General features: G+C 36.1%; 1 protein-coding gene across 1 annotated transcript in view; it reads left to right on the top strand.

Moving 5' to 3' along the window:
* The first annotated feature begins 1,589 nt into the window (after positions 1–1,589).
* Positions 1,590–17,024, top strand: part of LOC111149298 (non-SMC condensin I complex subunit G) — a 57,764-nt gene continuing 42,329 nt past the window's right edge. Inside the window, exons 1-11 of the mRNA XM_022506288.1 lie at positions 1,590–1,700; positions 2,552–2,755; positions 3,413–3,641; positions 5,623–5,768; positions 6,037–6,121; positions 7,568–7,760; positions 8,211–8,360; positions 12,880–13,020; positions 14,594–14,717; positions 15,920–16,006; positions 16,329–16,508. Of these exons, the coding sequence (XP_022361996.1) occupies positions 1,590–1,700; positions 2,552–2,755; positions 3,413–3,641; positions 5,623–5,768; positions 6,037–6,121; positions 7,568–7,760; positions 8,211–8,360; positions 12,880–13,020; positions 14,594–14,717; positions 15,920–16,006; positions 16,329–16,508 (1,650 nt within the window). The remainder of the gene's footprint in view (positions 1,701–2,551; positions 2,756–3,412; positions 3,642–5,622; positions 5,769–6,036; positions 6,122–7,567; positions 7,761–8,210; positions 8,361–12,879; positions 13,021–14,593; positions 14,718–15,919; positions 16,007–16,328; positions 16,509–17,024) is intronic.

Raw genomic sequence — 17,024 nt, 5'->3', positions numbered from 1 at the left:
TAGCTACTTATGTTAGCAGTATATCCCATGAATTTTTCAGCCTCTACGCTTTTGCTCCAGCTGATTAACCTAAAATACTCATACTTCTTTGCTTTTTCTGAATTAGACCTCTTGATAATTTGAAATTATAGGCAGCCTAAATGCAACCATATTAATTACTTTAGCATTTGAATACTTACAGTGTTGTATGTATAATATGAAGCAAGAAAATGGGTGAATAAATTATCAAATGTCCATAGAACAGAATACTACAGCAACCCATCTGTGCCTCTGTTTCTTCATCTTAAAAGGAGCTAGAAGTTACGTTATCGGGGTTGTTCGTAAGGACTGAATGAAGTAAAGTGCTTAGAATAGTGTCTGGCAAATAAGGTGTAAGTTATTATTTTGAAAGTATCCATATGAATAAACCTCAACAACAATACTAATTGAAAAAAGCAAGTTGCAAAGGACTATTTTGTTTGCAAATGACGATTTATATAATGTTGGAACATGAAAACAATACAGTATATTTTTCAGAGACTTATTCATATGTCATTAATACATAAAACAGCTGACTTCAGAAAAGCCGTTAATGATGGAGAGAGAAGGTAATTCAATTGGAAAAAGGTATGCAGGCGGCTTTATAATCTATTTCTTTAGCTGGCTGTGAGTATTGAGATGTTTTTGTCTGATATAATTCCATTTTTTTTTTTTTAAAGTTTAAAGACCTAGTTCCTGCTGGAAGGCATTCCAAATTTCTTTTTCTTTACCACTACCCTAAACACCATCCCGTGTTCTCCTTTGTTGAATACATTGTCGTTAGGCACCCCTGTAAACTAGGCCTCGGGAGCTGGTGCATCTAGAATAAGCTGGGTCTAAATTAAATCATGCCTCTCTTTACAGCTCTTCCCAGACTGCCTCCCTTTTGCAGACCCTCCACCAGCCGCGGTCCTAAAGTTTAAAATGACGGAGGCGCGCTTCCATCAGCAGACCTCGTAACGCCCCCCTCAGCAGATCCGGAACGTCTGCTTTCTCAGGGGAAGCCGGGCCGCTGCCCAGCCTCCAGCACGCCCTCTCCCCCTCTCGACGGATCTCTAAACGAACCCCTACGCTTGGCATCCCCAGCTCCCCTATTTAGCCGGAGCAGAAACTGTTCCCCTCAGATTCCCTGTTCTCACCCATAGAAGATCCTTTCTTCTTTCTCGCCCCACGCCCAGGGGCACCACCCGGATAGGCCTGGCACCACTACCTCTGCCTGGACGGCAAAACCGCCCTTCTGCAAGCGGCCGATACCACTTCCGGGCAAGCCAACTACCCTCCTCTTACAAACGCCACTTCCCACTCGCAAAACCTCCGCGCAGATCCTAAGCGCATGCGCCCCAAGTGCCGTACTTGAGGGAGATGGACCTCTCTGTTCCCGCTCCCGCGGCAGTCTCGCGGTATTTCCTTCTCCCGCGGGAGTTATTTGAACGCTCTGGCGGTAACTCCACCCTCGGTGCTCAGCCACTGGCTAACCCGGACCTGAGGCGATTTTGTATCCTTGACCTGCGCTCTGTAGGGCGTCTGCAGCTTGCAGCAGACGAGGCTCGTCCCGGCCGGGTCCCGCCGCCATGGGGGCGGAGAAGAAGCTGCTGCCAGTTAAGGAGGCCTTTCAGCTGGCGCAGCAGCCACACCAAAACCAGGCGAAGCTAGTGGTGGCGCTGAGCCGCACCTACCGCACGGTAAGCGCAGCCGGGGGTCTCGGCCGCCGCCCCTCGCCCTCCTGGGACCAGCTTCCCCCAGGAGCCTCCCATGGCCCTCCGGACTCCAACCTTCTGAACCAGTTCGGAGAGGCCTGGAGGCCTGCCCGACGTCGCCCGGGCACTCCCTCTCCCCAGCAGCCTCCGGCGCGGACCGTTAATTCTTTGTGAATTTGGAAAGCAACGTTTACAAGCACCTGGCCGACCAGGCGCCAAGTGTGGGGCCGCTGGGTGGATCCTGAACGGGGAGGTTCAGCGGTTGTTGTCCCTCAGGTCACCGCCCACATCAGGAACGCCAAAGTATTCACACTTAAATTGAATGGAATCACCGAATAACAAATTAACCATTAAGACCCGGATCTTTCTATTTATGTAACTACTGTTTTGAGTGGTGCCTTGAGAAGAATAGGACAATGACTTTCGGGAAAATAAATTATTTTGAGGTCCAAGAAAAACTAAGTTAGTATAATCGGGTTTAAGGATGTGAGATAGGATGTGAAAAGGTAATTGCTGTGTAAAATTAAAATTGTGGTAAAATATGAAAGCCATTGTCGATTTTGGGTTGTTTCATGAAGAAGCCTATTTTTACTAATATCTGGCACTGTCAATATTCACATTTGTTTTCCTTGGAAAAGTACATTTCTCTGGAGAGAAATTTGTGCAGTTTGGTTTTTTTTTTCCCTTTGATAGTTTGGAAACTGAGCTGAGAGTTTACTAAATAATGATTTTAGTTTTTCTGAGTTATGACTAGGGCTTTCAGCAGTCTTCTGGTACTGTTGGGAGAAAGGGATTGTATCAGTGCAGTTTGTGAAGGGTTTCTCTTTGTCTTTCAGGTGGATGTTAAAACAGTTTTTCATGAGGAGTTTGTTCATTATCTTAAATATGCTATGGTGGTCTATAAACGTGAACCAGCCGTGGAGAGAGTAATAGACTTTGCAGCCAAGTTTGTTACTTCATTTCACCAGTCAGATATGGAAGATGATGAGGAAGAGGAAGATGGTGGCATTTTAAATTATTTGTTTACCTTTCTTTTAAAGGTATGAAAACTGGAACTTTGGGGAAGTAGTGTAGAAAATTTTGCATATCAAAAGGGCCATGGGAGTTTATATGTCTTAGAGAATGAAATATTTATTTATTTATTTTTTACAGAGAGAGAGATCACAAGTAGGTAGAGAGGCAGGCAGAGAGAGGGGGGGAAGCAGGCTTCCTGCAGAGAGCTCAATGTGGGGCTCAGTCCCAGGACCCTGAGATCATGACCTGAGCTGAAGGCAGCGGCTTAATCCACTGAGCCACCCAGGCGCCCCAAGAATGAAATATTTATTAACTGAGAAAATGTCTGTGAATGAGTCTCTGCCTTTTGTGGGAAATACTATAACTGTCATTGAGATTAAAAAATGGACTTAAAATAACTGCAGTATTAAGTGTTTAATGATCTCTCTTAGCCAGTTCTCAGAGCATTTTAAATGAGTTTTCTGTTTTAGAAGTAAAGTAAGAATTCCTACAAAGAGAAGTATGCTCTTGTAATTTAGCTTATACTTTAGGACTGTGTGTATTGTGAGACTTTTAGTATGCATATGGATAAAGGTAACAATTGTAGTTTCTCTGCGAGTGAAGAACTTTAGTAAGTTTCTGAATTCTAAACAAATTCAAATGATTTGTGATTGTAAATAAATTGTGATTTGTTCCCATTTCAGTCTCATGAAGCAAACAGCAATGCAGTTAGGTTTAGAGTGTGCCAGCTCATAAACAAGCTGTTGGGAAGTATGCCAGAAAATGCCCAGATTGATGATGATTTGTTTGATAAAATTAATGAAGCCATGCTTATTAGATTGAAAGATAAAATTCCAAATGTGAGGATACAGGCAGTTCTGGCTCTTTCACGACTTCAGGATCCCAAAGATGATGAATGTCCTGTTGTTAATGGTATGTGTAACTTCTTAAATTCTTTTTCCTTTCCTTGACTTTGTTAAATTCTCAGTAGAGAGCTTTTTTTTTTTCCCCTCTCTCTCTCTCTCTATGTGGAATAGTGTAGGTCAAATATATATATATTTAATTTATATATATATTTATAGTTTATATATATAACCAAATTATATATATATAATTTATATTAATATATGTATGATTTTTTAAAATACCCAGGTAGCCACCACCCAACTTAAAAAAATAGAGCATCATCAGTGCCTTTGAAGTCTACCTTATGTCTCACCCAGTCTCCCTCACAGTTAGATTATCCTGAATTTTGGGTTAATTATTCTTTTGTCTTTCTGTTTTAAACAATTAGCCACATGTGTGTATCTTTAAAAAGTTTTGCCCGTCATTTTTGTATGCTATATGAGTCATACTTCTCTGTATTTTCCAATAATTATTTATAATTGTAACATTCATCCATGTTGATATATTTACTGTCTTAGAGCATTCTGTTGTATAAATTGTAACACAGTTAATTATTTCTAATAATGACAGACCATCTGGTTTCCAGTTATTTTGCTCTGCAATAATGGTTTTGTTGCTTTGAACTTCTTATCATGGCTTCTGGTGCACAGGTTAAAGAGTGTTTTCTGGGATATATACCTAAGGTGGACTTGTTAGGATATATGCACATTCAGCTTTATTAGATAAGATACAAGTGTTCTACAAAACAGTTTACCAATTAATAACCCCAGTAACAGTGCATAAAAACATTCATTGATCCATATTCTTTCCAGTGTTAGATTATTGTCAGATTTTAAAATTTTTGTTTATCTGTATGTGTGATATATATCCTTTTTATGCATCTTTTCATATATTTAACAGTCAGCTGTATTTCTTCTATATAATGCCTATTAATGTGTTCTCATTTTTCTGTTGTCTTATTGATTACTTATTGATTTAGAAAGAAATTTTGGAATTGTGTGAATTGTAGATCTTTTTAAACTTTAGATGGCTCTTTGTTTCACCCTCTTTGGGATATCTTCTGTTAGAAATTACAAATGTCAGAATTAATCAGTCTCTGACTTTATGACTTGTGCTTTTTTTCTTTTCTTTTTTTTGATTTGCACTTTCTTTTGTTTAAGAAATTTTTCTCTGCCTCTGGGCTTATAAAGATACCATATTCCACCTTTCCATATATGCCTATCTACATTTTGGGCACATTTTCATTTTTCTCTTTGTCCTTGTTACTAGTTTATAGTCAGTTTTGATTAATAGTTTTTGGTGTTAAATGGTACACATAATATTGTATAAAATAAATGTTTAATAGTCAACATGTACTTAAGTATAAAACTGGGGAAAATTTGAAAAGTAAGGGTGAATAAACATTTACATACAGGGAATGGATTTGGTTTCAGGGAGTAAAACGAGAACTTTTTTTTTTTTTATAAAGCCTTATTATTTTAAAATATATTGCCTGCTATGCTAGCCTATCTTCTAGATCTTGATTAGCAAAGACATAATCTTATTGATGGATTTTCCATGATCTTTAGGGCTCTTTGTTTTTAGTTTTAGCCTTTGTGCCTAGTCTATTGACAAATTTCTTATTCTATTTTTAAAAGGAAGTTGGCAGAGAAAAATGTTTTGCTAAAATTAAATGTGCAAGACTAAAAAATGAATTTTTTTTTTAAGATTTTATTTATTTATTTGACAGAGAGAGACCACGTGAGAGAGGGAACACAAGCGGGGGGCGGAGTGGGAGAAGGAGAAGCAGGCTTCCTGCTGAGCAGGGAGCCTGGTATGGAGCTCCATCCCAGGACCCTGGGATCATGACCTGAGCTGGAGGCAGACACTTAACAACTGAGCCACCCAGGTGCCCCAAAAATGAATATCTTTATAAAACATGTTGTCAGATATCAAAATGTGGGCTTATGACTGTGGTTAAATAGATAATATTTCTTTAGTGTACTAAAATGTATTGCTCTATTTTTAGCATATATTACTTTGATTGAAAATGATTCAAATCCAGAAGTTAGGCGTGCAGTGTTATCATGTATTGCACCATCAGCAAAGACTTTGGCAAAAATCGTGGAGCGCACCAAGGATGTAAAGGAGGCTGTCAGAAAGCTGGCTTATCAGGTAAATAGGCCTAGTAACTTGTGTAGACATATTCTTAAAATACTTTTGAAAAATATTTGGCATGTAATAATGATTTCTTCAATTTTTATGGATTTTTATGGATGGGGAGTATAGATAATTTAGGTAGATTCTTATTACATTGAATTTGTTACAGATATTAAATTGTTTTGGAAATTCTGGGTTATTAGATGGAGATATTACTAGTTATGAAATATGTAGACTGTGTTGAGTTTAATGACCACCTTATTATCATTACTATCTCTTTAAGGTTTTAGCTGAAAAGGTTCATATGAGAGCTATGTCCATTGCTCAGAGAGTAATGCTCCTTCAACAAGGTCTTAATGACAGATCAGGTAAGATAGACTTCTGTATATACAAAACATTACTAGGTTTTGCTGTAGTAGATTTTGAAGATTTAGAAAGCATGTGTCCTTAATTATGTCAAGTAAGCTTGTCATTGACATGGCCTGTCAAAGTTTAGCTGGTTACATCATGTAGAAAACATTTCAAAGGGTTAAAGATCCTGGTAGTTAAAGGAGCGGTGTTTTTTTAAAAATTTTCCTGTGTTTTACAAATGAAACTATATCTGAAGGCTATATAGCTAATTTATATCAGAGGTAGGGCAGAAACTCTTTTCAACTCTCTCTTATATAAAAAAGTGCTATCTATTCCCTTATTCCTTTTGTGTATTTTTTTTCCTTTCTTTTCTTTTCTTTTTTTTTTTTTTTTGTTTATATTTTTTTGTTTTTTTTTTTTTTGTATTTGAGAGAGAAAGAAGCAGATGACCTCCCACTTAGGCTGAGCAGGAAGGCCTGACACTGGACATAATCCCAGGACCCTGGATTATGACCCAACCTCAAGGCAGACACTTAATGGACTGAGCCACCCAGGCACTCTCCCCTTTGTGTGTATCTTGATAGGAATGTGTGCCATGTTATGGAAACAAATTAGGAATGATCAGAGTAGCATAATTTTCCTTTTTTTTTTCCTTTTTTTTTTTAAGATTTTATTTATTTATTTGACAGAGAGATCACAAGTAGGCAAAGAGGCAGGCAGAGAAAGCGGGGAGGGAAGCAGGTTCCCTGCCAAGCAGAGAGCCCGATGCGGGGCTCGATCCCAGGATGCTGAGATCATGACCTGAGTGGAAGGCAGAGGCTTAACCCACTGAGCCACCCAGGCACCCTTTTTTTCCCTTTTTCTCTCTGTTAAAACTAGGGACTCTGCTTATAGGAATGATGAGGAATAATATATTTTAAATTTCCAAACCCCATGAGAAGACTAAGATAGCTTAATTTTGCTGTAGCAAGAAAACTTGAGTTTTAAAACATTGTCAGCAGACTAATGACTGGGAGGATGACTAAAAACTAAGAATAAAGTTTGTTCAATGATACATGCTTGTATGATTCACTACTGCAAATAGCAGTCATGTAATAGAAGAAGTCAGGCATCAGGTAATAAAATCGCTATCATAATGTTAGGACTAACACTGTAGTCAGTGAACCCTGGGGAGAAGGAATGCAGAAATTTTTGTAGGCTGTGATACTGGTTGAGCGTTTGGGTTTGGGCCTTTTCCATTTTCATTAGAAGTAAGCAGCATTGTGACTTTTGCAATATTATTGTACCTTTATTTTTTTTTTTTCAGTATTTTTCTTTGTTGTTCTTAGTCTCTTCTCATTTTTATTATAAATGTTGGTTTTATGTTAACATTAATCTGATAAAAGGTAATTAATACAGACAAAATATAGGAAATGGAAGCTAGAGGGAGCCTATGTTCACTTATATTTCAAATGACTTAACAGATGCTGTGAAACAAGCAGTGCAGAAGCATCTTCTCCAAGGCTGGCTACGTTTCACTGAAGGAAATATATTAGAGTTACTTCATCGGTTAGATGTGGAAAATTCTTCTGAAGTGGCAGTCTCTGTTCTTAATGCCTTATTTTCAGTGACTCCTCTTAATGAACTGGCAGAAATCTGTAAAAATAACGATGGCAGGTATATTATTCATTACTTGTAATGTGATGCTCAGGAACTTCTGCAATTACAATTAGTTCTTTTCTAATTACTTCAGACTGTTTCAATAGCTTTTGTCTACCTCACTTGTGTTTTCTTTACTCTGGTTGATGTCTTTTCTATTTATCCTCCTTGTGTAAGAACTCACTACCTTATCATAGACTACTTTAGCTGCATTCTTTTTTTTCCCCATTTTTGCATTAGCTTACCATGGAAAGTCCAACAACATGCTTCCCTCTTGTATGCTTGCTTGTTTGATTCTTTTTCTCTAAATATTTTCATTTGTGTGTGGGTGGATAAGATAATGACTTTGCAAATTAAAAGGATGCTAGTTTTAAATCAGATCTGCTTTTTATTTCCCATTTTTTATATCCATTCAAATTTTTAACTTTAAGATTATTCTTTTTCTTATTCTCTCCCTTTTAAATGAAGGAAACTGATTCCAACAGAAACGTTGACTCCTGAAAATGCTTTGTATTGGCGTGTTCTTTGTGAATATGTGAAATCGAAAGGAGATGAGGGTGAAGAATTTTTGGAGCAGATTCTGCCAGAGCCCATAGTATATGCAGAGTATTTACTAAGGTAAAATTTTTTCTTTTTGTTTGAATTGTACTTTTGTTCCTGCATGTGTCAACCCTTAGCCTCCTCTTTCAAAGTCATGCTTGATTGGGGGTCAATTAAAAACCATTTTTTGGCTAGGCAGGGATAAATAGGAATGTACATTGAGTCTTTCTGAAGAATATTCTGTGCTGGACAGTACACTGAGAGAGTAAAAAGTCAATATGTTTAGGGACATTCCTTAAAACCGTTAGGATGTGATTATGAACATTTTTCCATAAAGTTGATAATGATGATGTGTTAACTCTTTGAAATTGGTTGGCAAACCTTTTCTGAGGGTCAGATAGTAACTATTTTAGTCTGTAGACCTGTGTCATAATGACAGTTCTGCTGTGGGGGTTCAAAAACAGCCAGAGAATATGTAATGAATGATTGTAACTGTTTTCCAATAAAACTTTTTTCTACTTATATGGACATTAAATTTTAATTTCATACAATTTTTATCTGTATATATATATATTTTTTTACATTTTTTAAAAAAAGATTTTATTTATTTGACAGAGACAGATCAGAAGTAGGCCCAGAGAGAGGGGGAAGCAGGCTCCCTGCTGAGCAGAGAGCCTGATGCGGGGCTTGATCCCAGGACCCTGAGATCATGACCTGACCCAAAGGCAGAGGTTTAACCCACTGAGCCGCCCATGCGCCCCACATCTGTATATATTTTCAAATGTATTTGTGTATACATCCATGTGTAAACAAACTTCCATTTAAAAATGTAAAACTTGGAGCACCTGGGTGGCTCAGTGGGTTAAGCCTCTGCCTTCCGCTTAGGTCATGATCTCAGGGTCCTGGGATCGAGCCCCGCGTCGGGCTCTCTGCTCAGCGGGAAGCATGCTTCCCCTCTCTCTCTCTGCCTGCCTCTCTGCCAACTTGTGATCAGTATCTGTCAAATAAATAAGTAAATCTTTAAAAAAATAAAAATGTAAAACTCTTAGCTTACAAGCTGTATGAAAACAAGCAGCTGGTCGTATCTGGTGCATGGGCCATACTTTTCCAACTGACAAGGTGAACCTTGGTGGCTAGTTTAATATTAATTAAAACTTTCACTTTTTGGCTTTTTGTTTTTTAAAGCTTTTTCAAGATACACCTTTTTCTTTATTATTCTCATTTCACTTTAAAATTACTAAGTCAAACACGAATGCGACTCTTGTCAAAATTCAAATATAGAAATATGTAGAAGAAAAATGTGGAATTTTTTTCATCTCCTAATTCCTCAATTCCATTTATCTGAGTTAACAATTTAGGATATACACTTTCAGACCTCTTTCTTTACATTTATATACACATATATTAAAATACATAATTTTTTAAAAATTTATATAAATTTTTTTAAACATAGCACACAAGACATATTTTTGGTTTTTTTCCCAGCCTCTTATATCTGTGATCATTATATGTTGGTGCATATAAATTTACCATGGTCTTGACAACATATTATCCCATAGTATGATGGCAATGCTTAATTTACTTCTCTGTTAATGGACGTTTAGTGTGATTCCAGTTTTCACTGATAAAATTATGTTAACTATACATTTTATGTATGTTTGGGATTTTATGGGGTTGATTCCCAGAAGTGAAATTGCTGGGCCAAAAGTTACATATATTTTGGTAGATTTTGGTGTGTAGATTTTTAACTTTGTGCTTTTGATGCATTTTTTAAAAAGCTTCTTCCATATAATAGGAATTGTAGGCCTGAATTCTCTTTATGTGGAATGTAGTGTTCTGCTTTTGCTTATAATGATTACACATTAGTTAGGAGGCAAAACTATAAATGCATTTTAATTTGTAGGCAAAATATTGAATCAAGGATAAATATCTTAAATGTGAGCCAAAATGGAAACTTACAGCCTGAGTTGATAGTAACATCATAAAAAATATGTGTGAATCTACTGTTTCAATAGTAATTGTTTCAGACTTCACTATTTAATTAGAGTGTTCATTATAATGCTGTTTGGGCCATGTTGCAATATGTCCAAAATGAGTTTGATGCAATGTTTAATAATATGAATTAATATAAAAGTAGTAAATGCTTATAGAAAGTAAAGAAAATATGAGGAAGTAAATATTTAAGTAATAGAGGGAGAGCCTCTCCTCAAGGATTGCTTCACACATTAACTCTTAGTTACTGAAATCCGTAGGTAAGGAGCTTGCTTCCCCTCGCTCTGAGAAGTCAGGGATTCTTACAATTCCTCTGTCACTTAATCTGTGAGTTTTGAAATAGGTAACTTTTTAATCAACTTTTTTTCATTTATAAAGAAGAAAACTTTGAAAATTATATTTTAATTATTATTGAAAGAATACCTTAGAAATAGAATGGCTTTCTTTTTGGAGCAACATCACTAGATAGGATAAGCTTATTCAGGTACAGAAACAAAATTAAATGGAAAAATTACTTCCTCATAATCTCAGAGAAGTATTTTCAGACATATTGTAGTAGAAAGAGGTAATAACTCAGAATTCTGATATGAAACAATTTCCTGTTACCTGAGGTATTCTCGTAAAGGAAGAAATCAGGGATATTAAATTAGGCTTGCCAAATATGAGGAAGAAAAAGAGACATCAACACAAGTTTTAGAAAGTGACCTTAAGTATAAATTCTTGAAGAGAGCTTTAGGAAAAGGCTTTCTTATTCTTGAGTGCTCTTCATTGTAATGAATGTGTTTAAAAATGGTTAAAAAAATTATATCATGGTAATTAAAATTGGTGGGTCCATTTTAAGTTGTATTTATGCAGTTTGAGATTTGTACTCTATTAATGAAACAACTACTCTTTGAACTTATTTAAAAAATTATTTTTAAAAAATTTATTGATGCTATGCATTGTGCTAAAGCTGGAGTGGTAAAGTACTCAAATGGGAGGGAAGGATTCAAAGATGAGTGAAGGTTTTATAGCCTGTCAGAAACCAGTAATTCTAAGCTAATGATTTTGATAATTATTAGCTTCTTTCCTTTAGTTTTCTACTAGAACCCAAAGAGTGCTGATACCACTGAAAGTCCTAATCTCATGGCCAGAGATTTGTGACCTTTTATTTACTCTTGGTTATCATTTTATAGGCGAGTCAGTTTATTCATCATACATAGTTCTGCAGTTTTTATAACTTGATTTTTGTTGACATTTTATTTATTTATTTTTTTAAAGATTTGTATTTATTTATTTGATAGAGAGATCACAAGTAGGTAGAGAGGCAGGCGGAGAGAGAGGGGAAGCAGACTCCCCTCTGAGCAGAGAGCCCGATGTGGGACTCGATCCCAGGACCCTGAGATCATGACCTGAGCCGAAGGCAGAGGCCTAACCCACTGAGCCACCGAGGCGTCCCAGTTGACATTTTAAAAATGACATTTTTCATCAGGATTGTTTTTCATATTACTTTCAGCTTAAAGGCACCAATTGCGTAAGCTTAAACTCCTAATTCTACCTTTAAGTAGCCTTTTTTGTTCACACAAAAAGAGAGATCTTTTGGTAGGCTGTTGAATTTTATCTAGGTGAGGCTTGTAAAAGACCTTAATTTGAGCAGGGATAGTAAGAATAAAAGGGTAGTTGATAGTACTTGTTTAGGAGTATCTACACTAAAATAAGAACAATACAGATATTAGTAGGGCCTCTAAGTAAGGATAATACAAATTCATGAAGCTCTATTCTGATTTTTTAAAAGGTCATTGCATTCCTGGATTACTTGCATAATTAGTATTAATTATTACTTTTAAGCAAAAGAATAATGGTCAGTTAGGGATGATGAGTGAAGACTAGCTCTTTATGAAAAATTGAGTTTTTAGGGGCGCCTGGGTGGCTCAGTTGGTTGAGCGTCTGTCTTTAGCCCAGGTCATGATCCCAGGATCCTGGGATCCAGCAATCTACCCCCATGTTGGGCTCCTTCTGCCTCTGCCTGCTGCTCCCCTTGCTTCTGTCAAATAAAAAAATCTTAGGAAAAAAAAAAAAAAAGCGGGGGTACCTGGGTGGCTGAGTTGGTTAAGCATTTGTCTTTGGTTTAAGTGGTGATCTCAGGGTCCTGGGGTGGAGTCCTGCATTGGGCTCTCTGCTCAACGGGGAGTCTGCTTCTCCCTTTCACTCTTCCTCTGTGCGCTCTCTCTCAATAAATAAAAATCTTTAAAAGAAAAAAAGAAAAATTGAGTTTTTATTAAAGGGATCCAAGACTCTAATTGAGAATACTGGTTACATTGAAATAACGTTACCAATTTGAGAGACATAAATATGTGCTTTTTGAAAATTTCCCATAAGAAATTTGAATCTTTAATGAGTATATTTTCCAAATTCTTTCTGATTCAAGCCCATAAGTTTGTTTGCAGCGGTTCATAACAACCGCATAGAGTTTATTCTTTAGGCCAAATTAGTATAACATGGTATAAACATCCATTTGGTTGAAGTTATATGAACTGAAAAAGACCCTTTTCTGACCTCATGGGGGACCTGTTTAATGTTTTTTTTAAACAGATTTTACACATTTTATTTATTCTGCTTGTTTTAGTTATATTCAGAGTATCCCAGTTGTGAAAGATGAAAAGAAAAATGATTTTTCCTATATTGGAAATTTGATGTCAAAAGAATTTATAGGTCAACAGTTGATTCTAATTATCAAGTCTTTGGATACAAGTGAAGAAGGAGGAAGGTATGTCTAAATATTAATTCTCATCCTAATTTGCTCTTTTAATATCTTGTATTGAAATATATTCTTGTTACAGTATGATTAAATATATTTATATTTAACCTAGCTCTCTACAGTGCAATAGAGTTTTCTTTTTCCTCTTATCCGTGTAATATCTAGCAGGAAATACACCCTTTCTCTCTGTGTATACATACGTGTATGTGTGTGTGTATGTGTGTATGCACTCACATACATATATACTTATACATAAATGTAATTGACTCCCTGATCCCCCATCCCACCTCTGTGGAGTCAGAAATCCACATAAAACTGTTGACCTCTCAAAAACCCAATTATTGGGGTGGCTGGGTAGCTCAGTGGGTTAAGCCTCTGCCTTCAGCTCAGGTCCTGATCTCAGGATCCTGGGATCGAGCCCTCTCTGCTCAGCAGGGAGCGTGCTTCCCTCTCTTTCTCTGCCTGCCTCTCTGCCTACTTGCGATCTCTCTGTCAAATAAATAAATAAAATCTTAAAAAAAAAAACAAAACTATTAATAGCCTATTGACTAAAAGCTTTACCAGTAAGCATAACACAAAAATTGATGTAAACAGTTGATTAACATGATTTTCTATATTATATGTATTATATATCATATTCTTATAATAAAGTAAGCTAGAAAAAATGTTATTAAGAAAATCATAAGGAAGAGAAAATAAAGTACTGTACTGTATTTCTGGAATTGTACTGTACTATATATGTACTATATATATATATGTATATATTTGCCCATATATATACATGGGCAAAAATATGCATATAGGTGTTACCTGTGCAGTTTGTATCCATTTTGTTCATATATATGGAAATACATTCAATTTTTTCAAAATAAATCAATAAAATTGCAGGCTTTGCTTAAAGATTTCTATTACAGGGGTGCCTGGGTGGCTCAGGGGGTTGAGCCTCTGCCTTTGGCTCAGGTAATGATCTCAGGGTCCTGGGATCGAGCATTGTGTCGGGCTTTCTGCTCAACGGGGAGCATGCTTCCCTCTCCCTCTCTGCCTGCCTCCCTGCCTACTTATGATCTCTGTCTGTCAAAAAAAAAAAAAAAAATTCTCTATTACAGAGAGGGCCAGTGATACTATCTGAAAAAAATTTTTTTTAAAGATTTTATTTATTTATTTGACAGAGAGAGATCACAAGTAGGCAGAGAGGCAAGCAGAGAGAGAGAGAGGAGGAAGCAGGCTCCCTGCCGAGCAGAGAGCCCAACATGGGGCTCGATCCCAGGACCCTGGGACCATGACCTAAGCTGAAGGCAGAGGCTTTAACCCACTGAGCCACCCAGGTGCCCACTATCTGAAAATTTGATTCACTTCTGATATTTTGTCATTTCACCATGTTGATTTATGACAGATTGTAGGGCCATTTATAAAAAAATACTTTTTTGCAGAACATGAATTTTTGACCTAGTCTGTACATATATTTTGTACCTATAGTGATAAAAAAGAACTGATACAAATATAATTAAGTCTGCAGAATAAATGTTAGAGATAAAATGTGTTTCTGTCATGGTTAAATGAAAATAGTTCTTTTTGAATGTAGGAAAGGACTACTGGCTATTTTACAGGAGATTCTTACTCTACCCACAACCCCAGTATCCCTACTTTCTTTTCTTGTTGAGAGATTGCTCTGCATCGTTACAGATGATAATAAGAGAACACAAATTGTAAGTAATTTTCTTAATTGTTGATAAAGGTTAAAAGGTTTTGGTCAGTGAGATTGAGGATTGTCTTGTTTTTTTTGTTGTTGTTTTTTTTTTTTTTTTTTTTTCAGTATTTTTTGCTGTATCTTCACAATTGCTTTTTGTCTTAGTCTTGTCTATTAAATTTTTAGTTTTTAAAACTGAATGTCTCTCCCACACATGCATTTGAAAAATCATCCTCTCTTCCTATCATTCTGTTGAATCAGTTTGAATAGAACAAGTTAGGGTAGAAGGGACAGGTGTCTTGATCACTAGAGTGTTTGAGAGCTGGCTTATGTTAGACACACTTAGGTTCAGATCCCTTCTACTTTCTGGCTTTGTGACTTTCAGCAAGTTATTTAATTTAGCCTTTTTACATGTCTGTAAAATGAGAATAACAATAAGACCTACCTTGTTCAATGAAATAGCATTCATCCAGTCCTTGGTAAATACAGAATTAAGTGTTATCTATTATTATACTATTGCCAAGTATCCTTTTTTCGGGGGTAGCCAAAAAGACCTGTATCAGTGCTTTTCATAAATTCATATAATCTTTGCATTGCAAATTAATTGAGGGGTTGTCTTTTCCAACCCCTTCTTATACATACTTATACTTAAATCCTTTCTACAACATACAACATTCCCAGTTAGTGGTTATCCAACGTCTGCTTAAGTACCTTCATATGGATGTAACCTTTTCCTGAATCAGCCAACTCTTGTGTCCCAGTGGTTCTGAAAGGAAAGTCTTTAGTCATGCTGGCATTATTTATGCATTCTATACCCAAAGGAAGAATAAAAGCGTATTCTGTTTTTCTATATTTAACTCCTGTGGAGCTAAACTAGGGAGGGAGTTGAGGAATGTAGACAGAGAATTTTAGGTTTTGGTGCCTAAGATTAGATACTATATTCATTTTTCTTTGTTTTTCAAGCATTGTATGAGGGAATTTATCTTCAGTGTCTATGTACCTGTTTACCTTCTCATAATCTTAGAGTTTTTAGTCAAATATATTGTTTGGTCATCCCCTCCCCCCCAAGATTGTCTAGAAAGTAGAATGTGTGCTTTACTCTATTTTGCTCTATTTTTAAAGAGATTGTGGATACTATTTGGAGTTCTGTGTAGCAGTTTGGTTTCATTTTATGATATAGAACATATATTAAAGGATGTGCTCCGACTTATAATTTATCAGGTTACAGAAATTATCTCAGAGATTCGGGCGCCTATTGTTACTGTTGGTGCTGATGATCCAGCTGATGCAAGAAAGAAAGAACTCAAGGTAAATTTCTTCTAAATTAAATAAATGCTTGAGTATAACATAGCTGTGCAAGTCTTTTATTTCCTCTTGCTGTACATTTTCAGAATTGTTCTCACAGAGTCAAATTATTGATTAACAGTTAAACTACAAGAGTATCTAAAATGTTACCAGATTATGCAGTCTGAAAGATTTGCCCTTCTTTGGATCAGGAAGACCACAACTTTTTATATATGCCTGATTCTGCTTAACTTCTGGGTTGTCATAATGTTAAATATTACTCTTTAGTTTGCTATAGATGTTCATAATAATAGCTTTTGCTAAAGCAATTTATATCTTTCCTTAGATGGCAGAAATAAAAGTTAAGCTTATTGAGGCAAAAGAAGCTTTGGAAAATTGCATTAACTTACAGGATTTTAATCGAGCATCAGAATTAAAAGAAGAAATAAAAGCATTAGAAGATACCAGAATAAACCTATTGAAAGAGACAGAGCAACTTGAAATCAAAGAAGTCCATATAGAGAAGGTATAGATAACTTTATCACACTAAGTTACAGCTGTTATTAATCATCTCAACTACACTTTTTTTCTTTCTTAACTCAGAAAGCTTCCAGAATATCTTTACTATGGAGGGCTTTTTAGCAGTATCATGAATTAAGATGAAAATAATTTTTTTCCTCTTGTTCCTTTTTATTTTAGGCTTTGAAAGGAATGCCTTGATTAACTTTAATTATTATAACTGGGACTTTATTTGCTCTCCTGTCATGCTAATCTCTATAGTCTGTAGTCTTTCTTCCTTGCTAGGGAAACTTACCTTCCAGTGTTTTCCTTCTTTGTGTGTGTGTGTATTTTGAATGCTTTAGAGGAGGAAAATGCATCCATCTATCCATCTTTTTCTTTGTGGAAAACTCCTGACCTTTCTGAGCTAGGAAAAGAATTTCTATGGTAACTATACCATTATACAGGTAATTTTTAAAGCTTAACTACACTTTTTGCTTTTAGAAAAAGCTAAGTAGTTTTGTTATTTTATTTTATTTTATTT

Source organism: Enhydra lutris, unplaced genomic scaffold (assembly GCF_002288905.1).
Source record: "Enhydra lutris kenyoni isolate GAN:26980312 unplaced genomic scaffold, ASM228890v2 scaffoldscaffold21, whole genome shotgun sequence".
NCBI classification, from domain to species: domain Eukaryota; kingdom Metazoa; phylum Chordata; class Mammalia; order Carnivora; family Mustelidae; genus Enhydra; species Enhydra lutris.
Note: the sequence above shows the minus strand (reverse complement) of the source record. Positions and strands in the feature narration are given on the sequence as shown.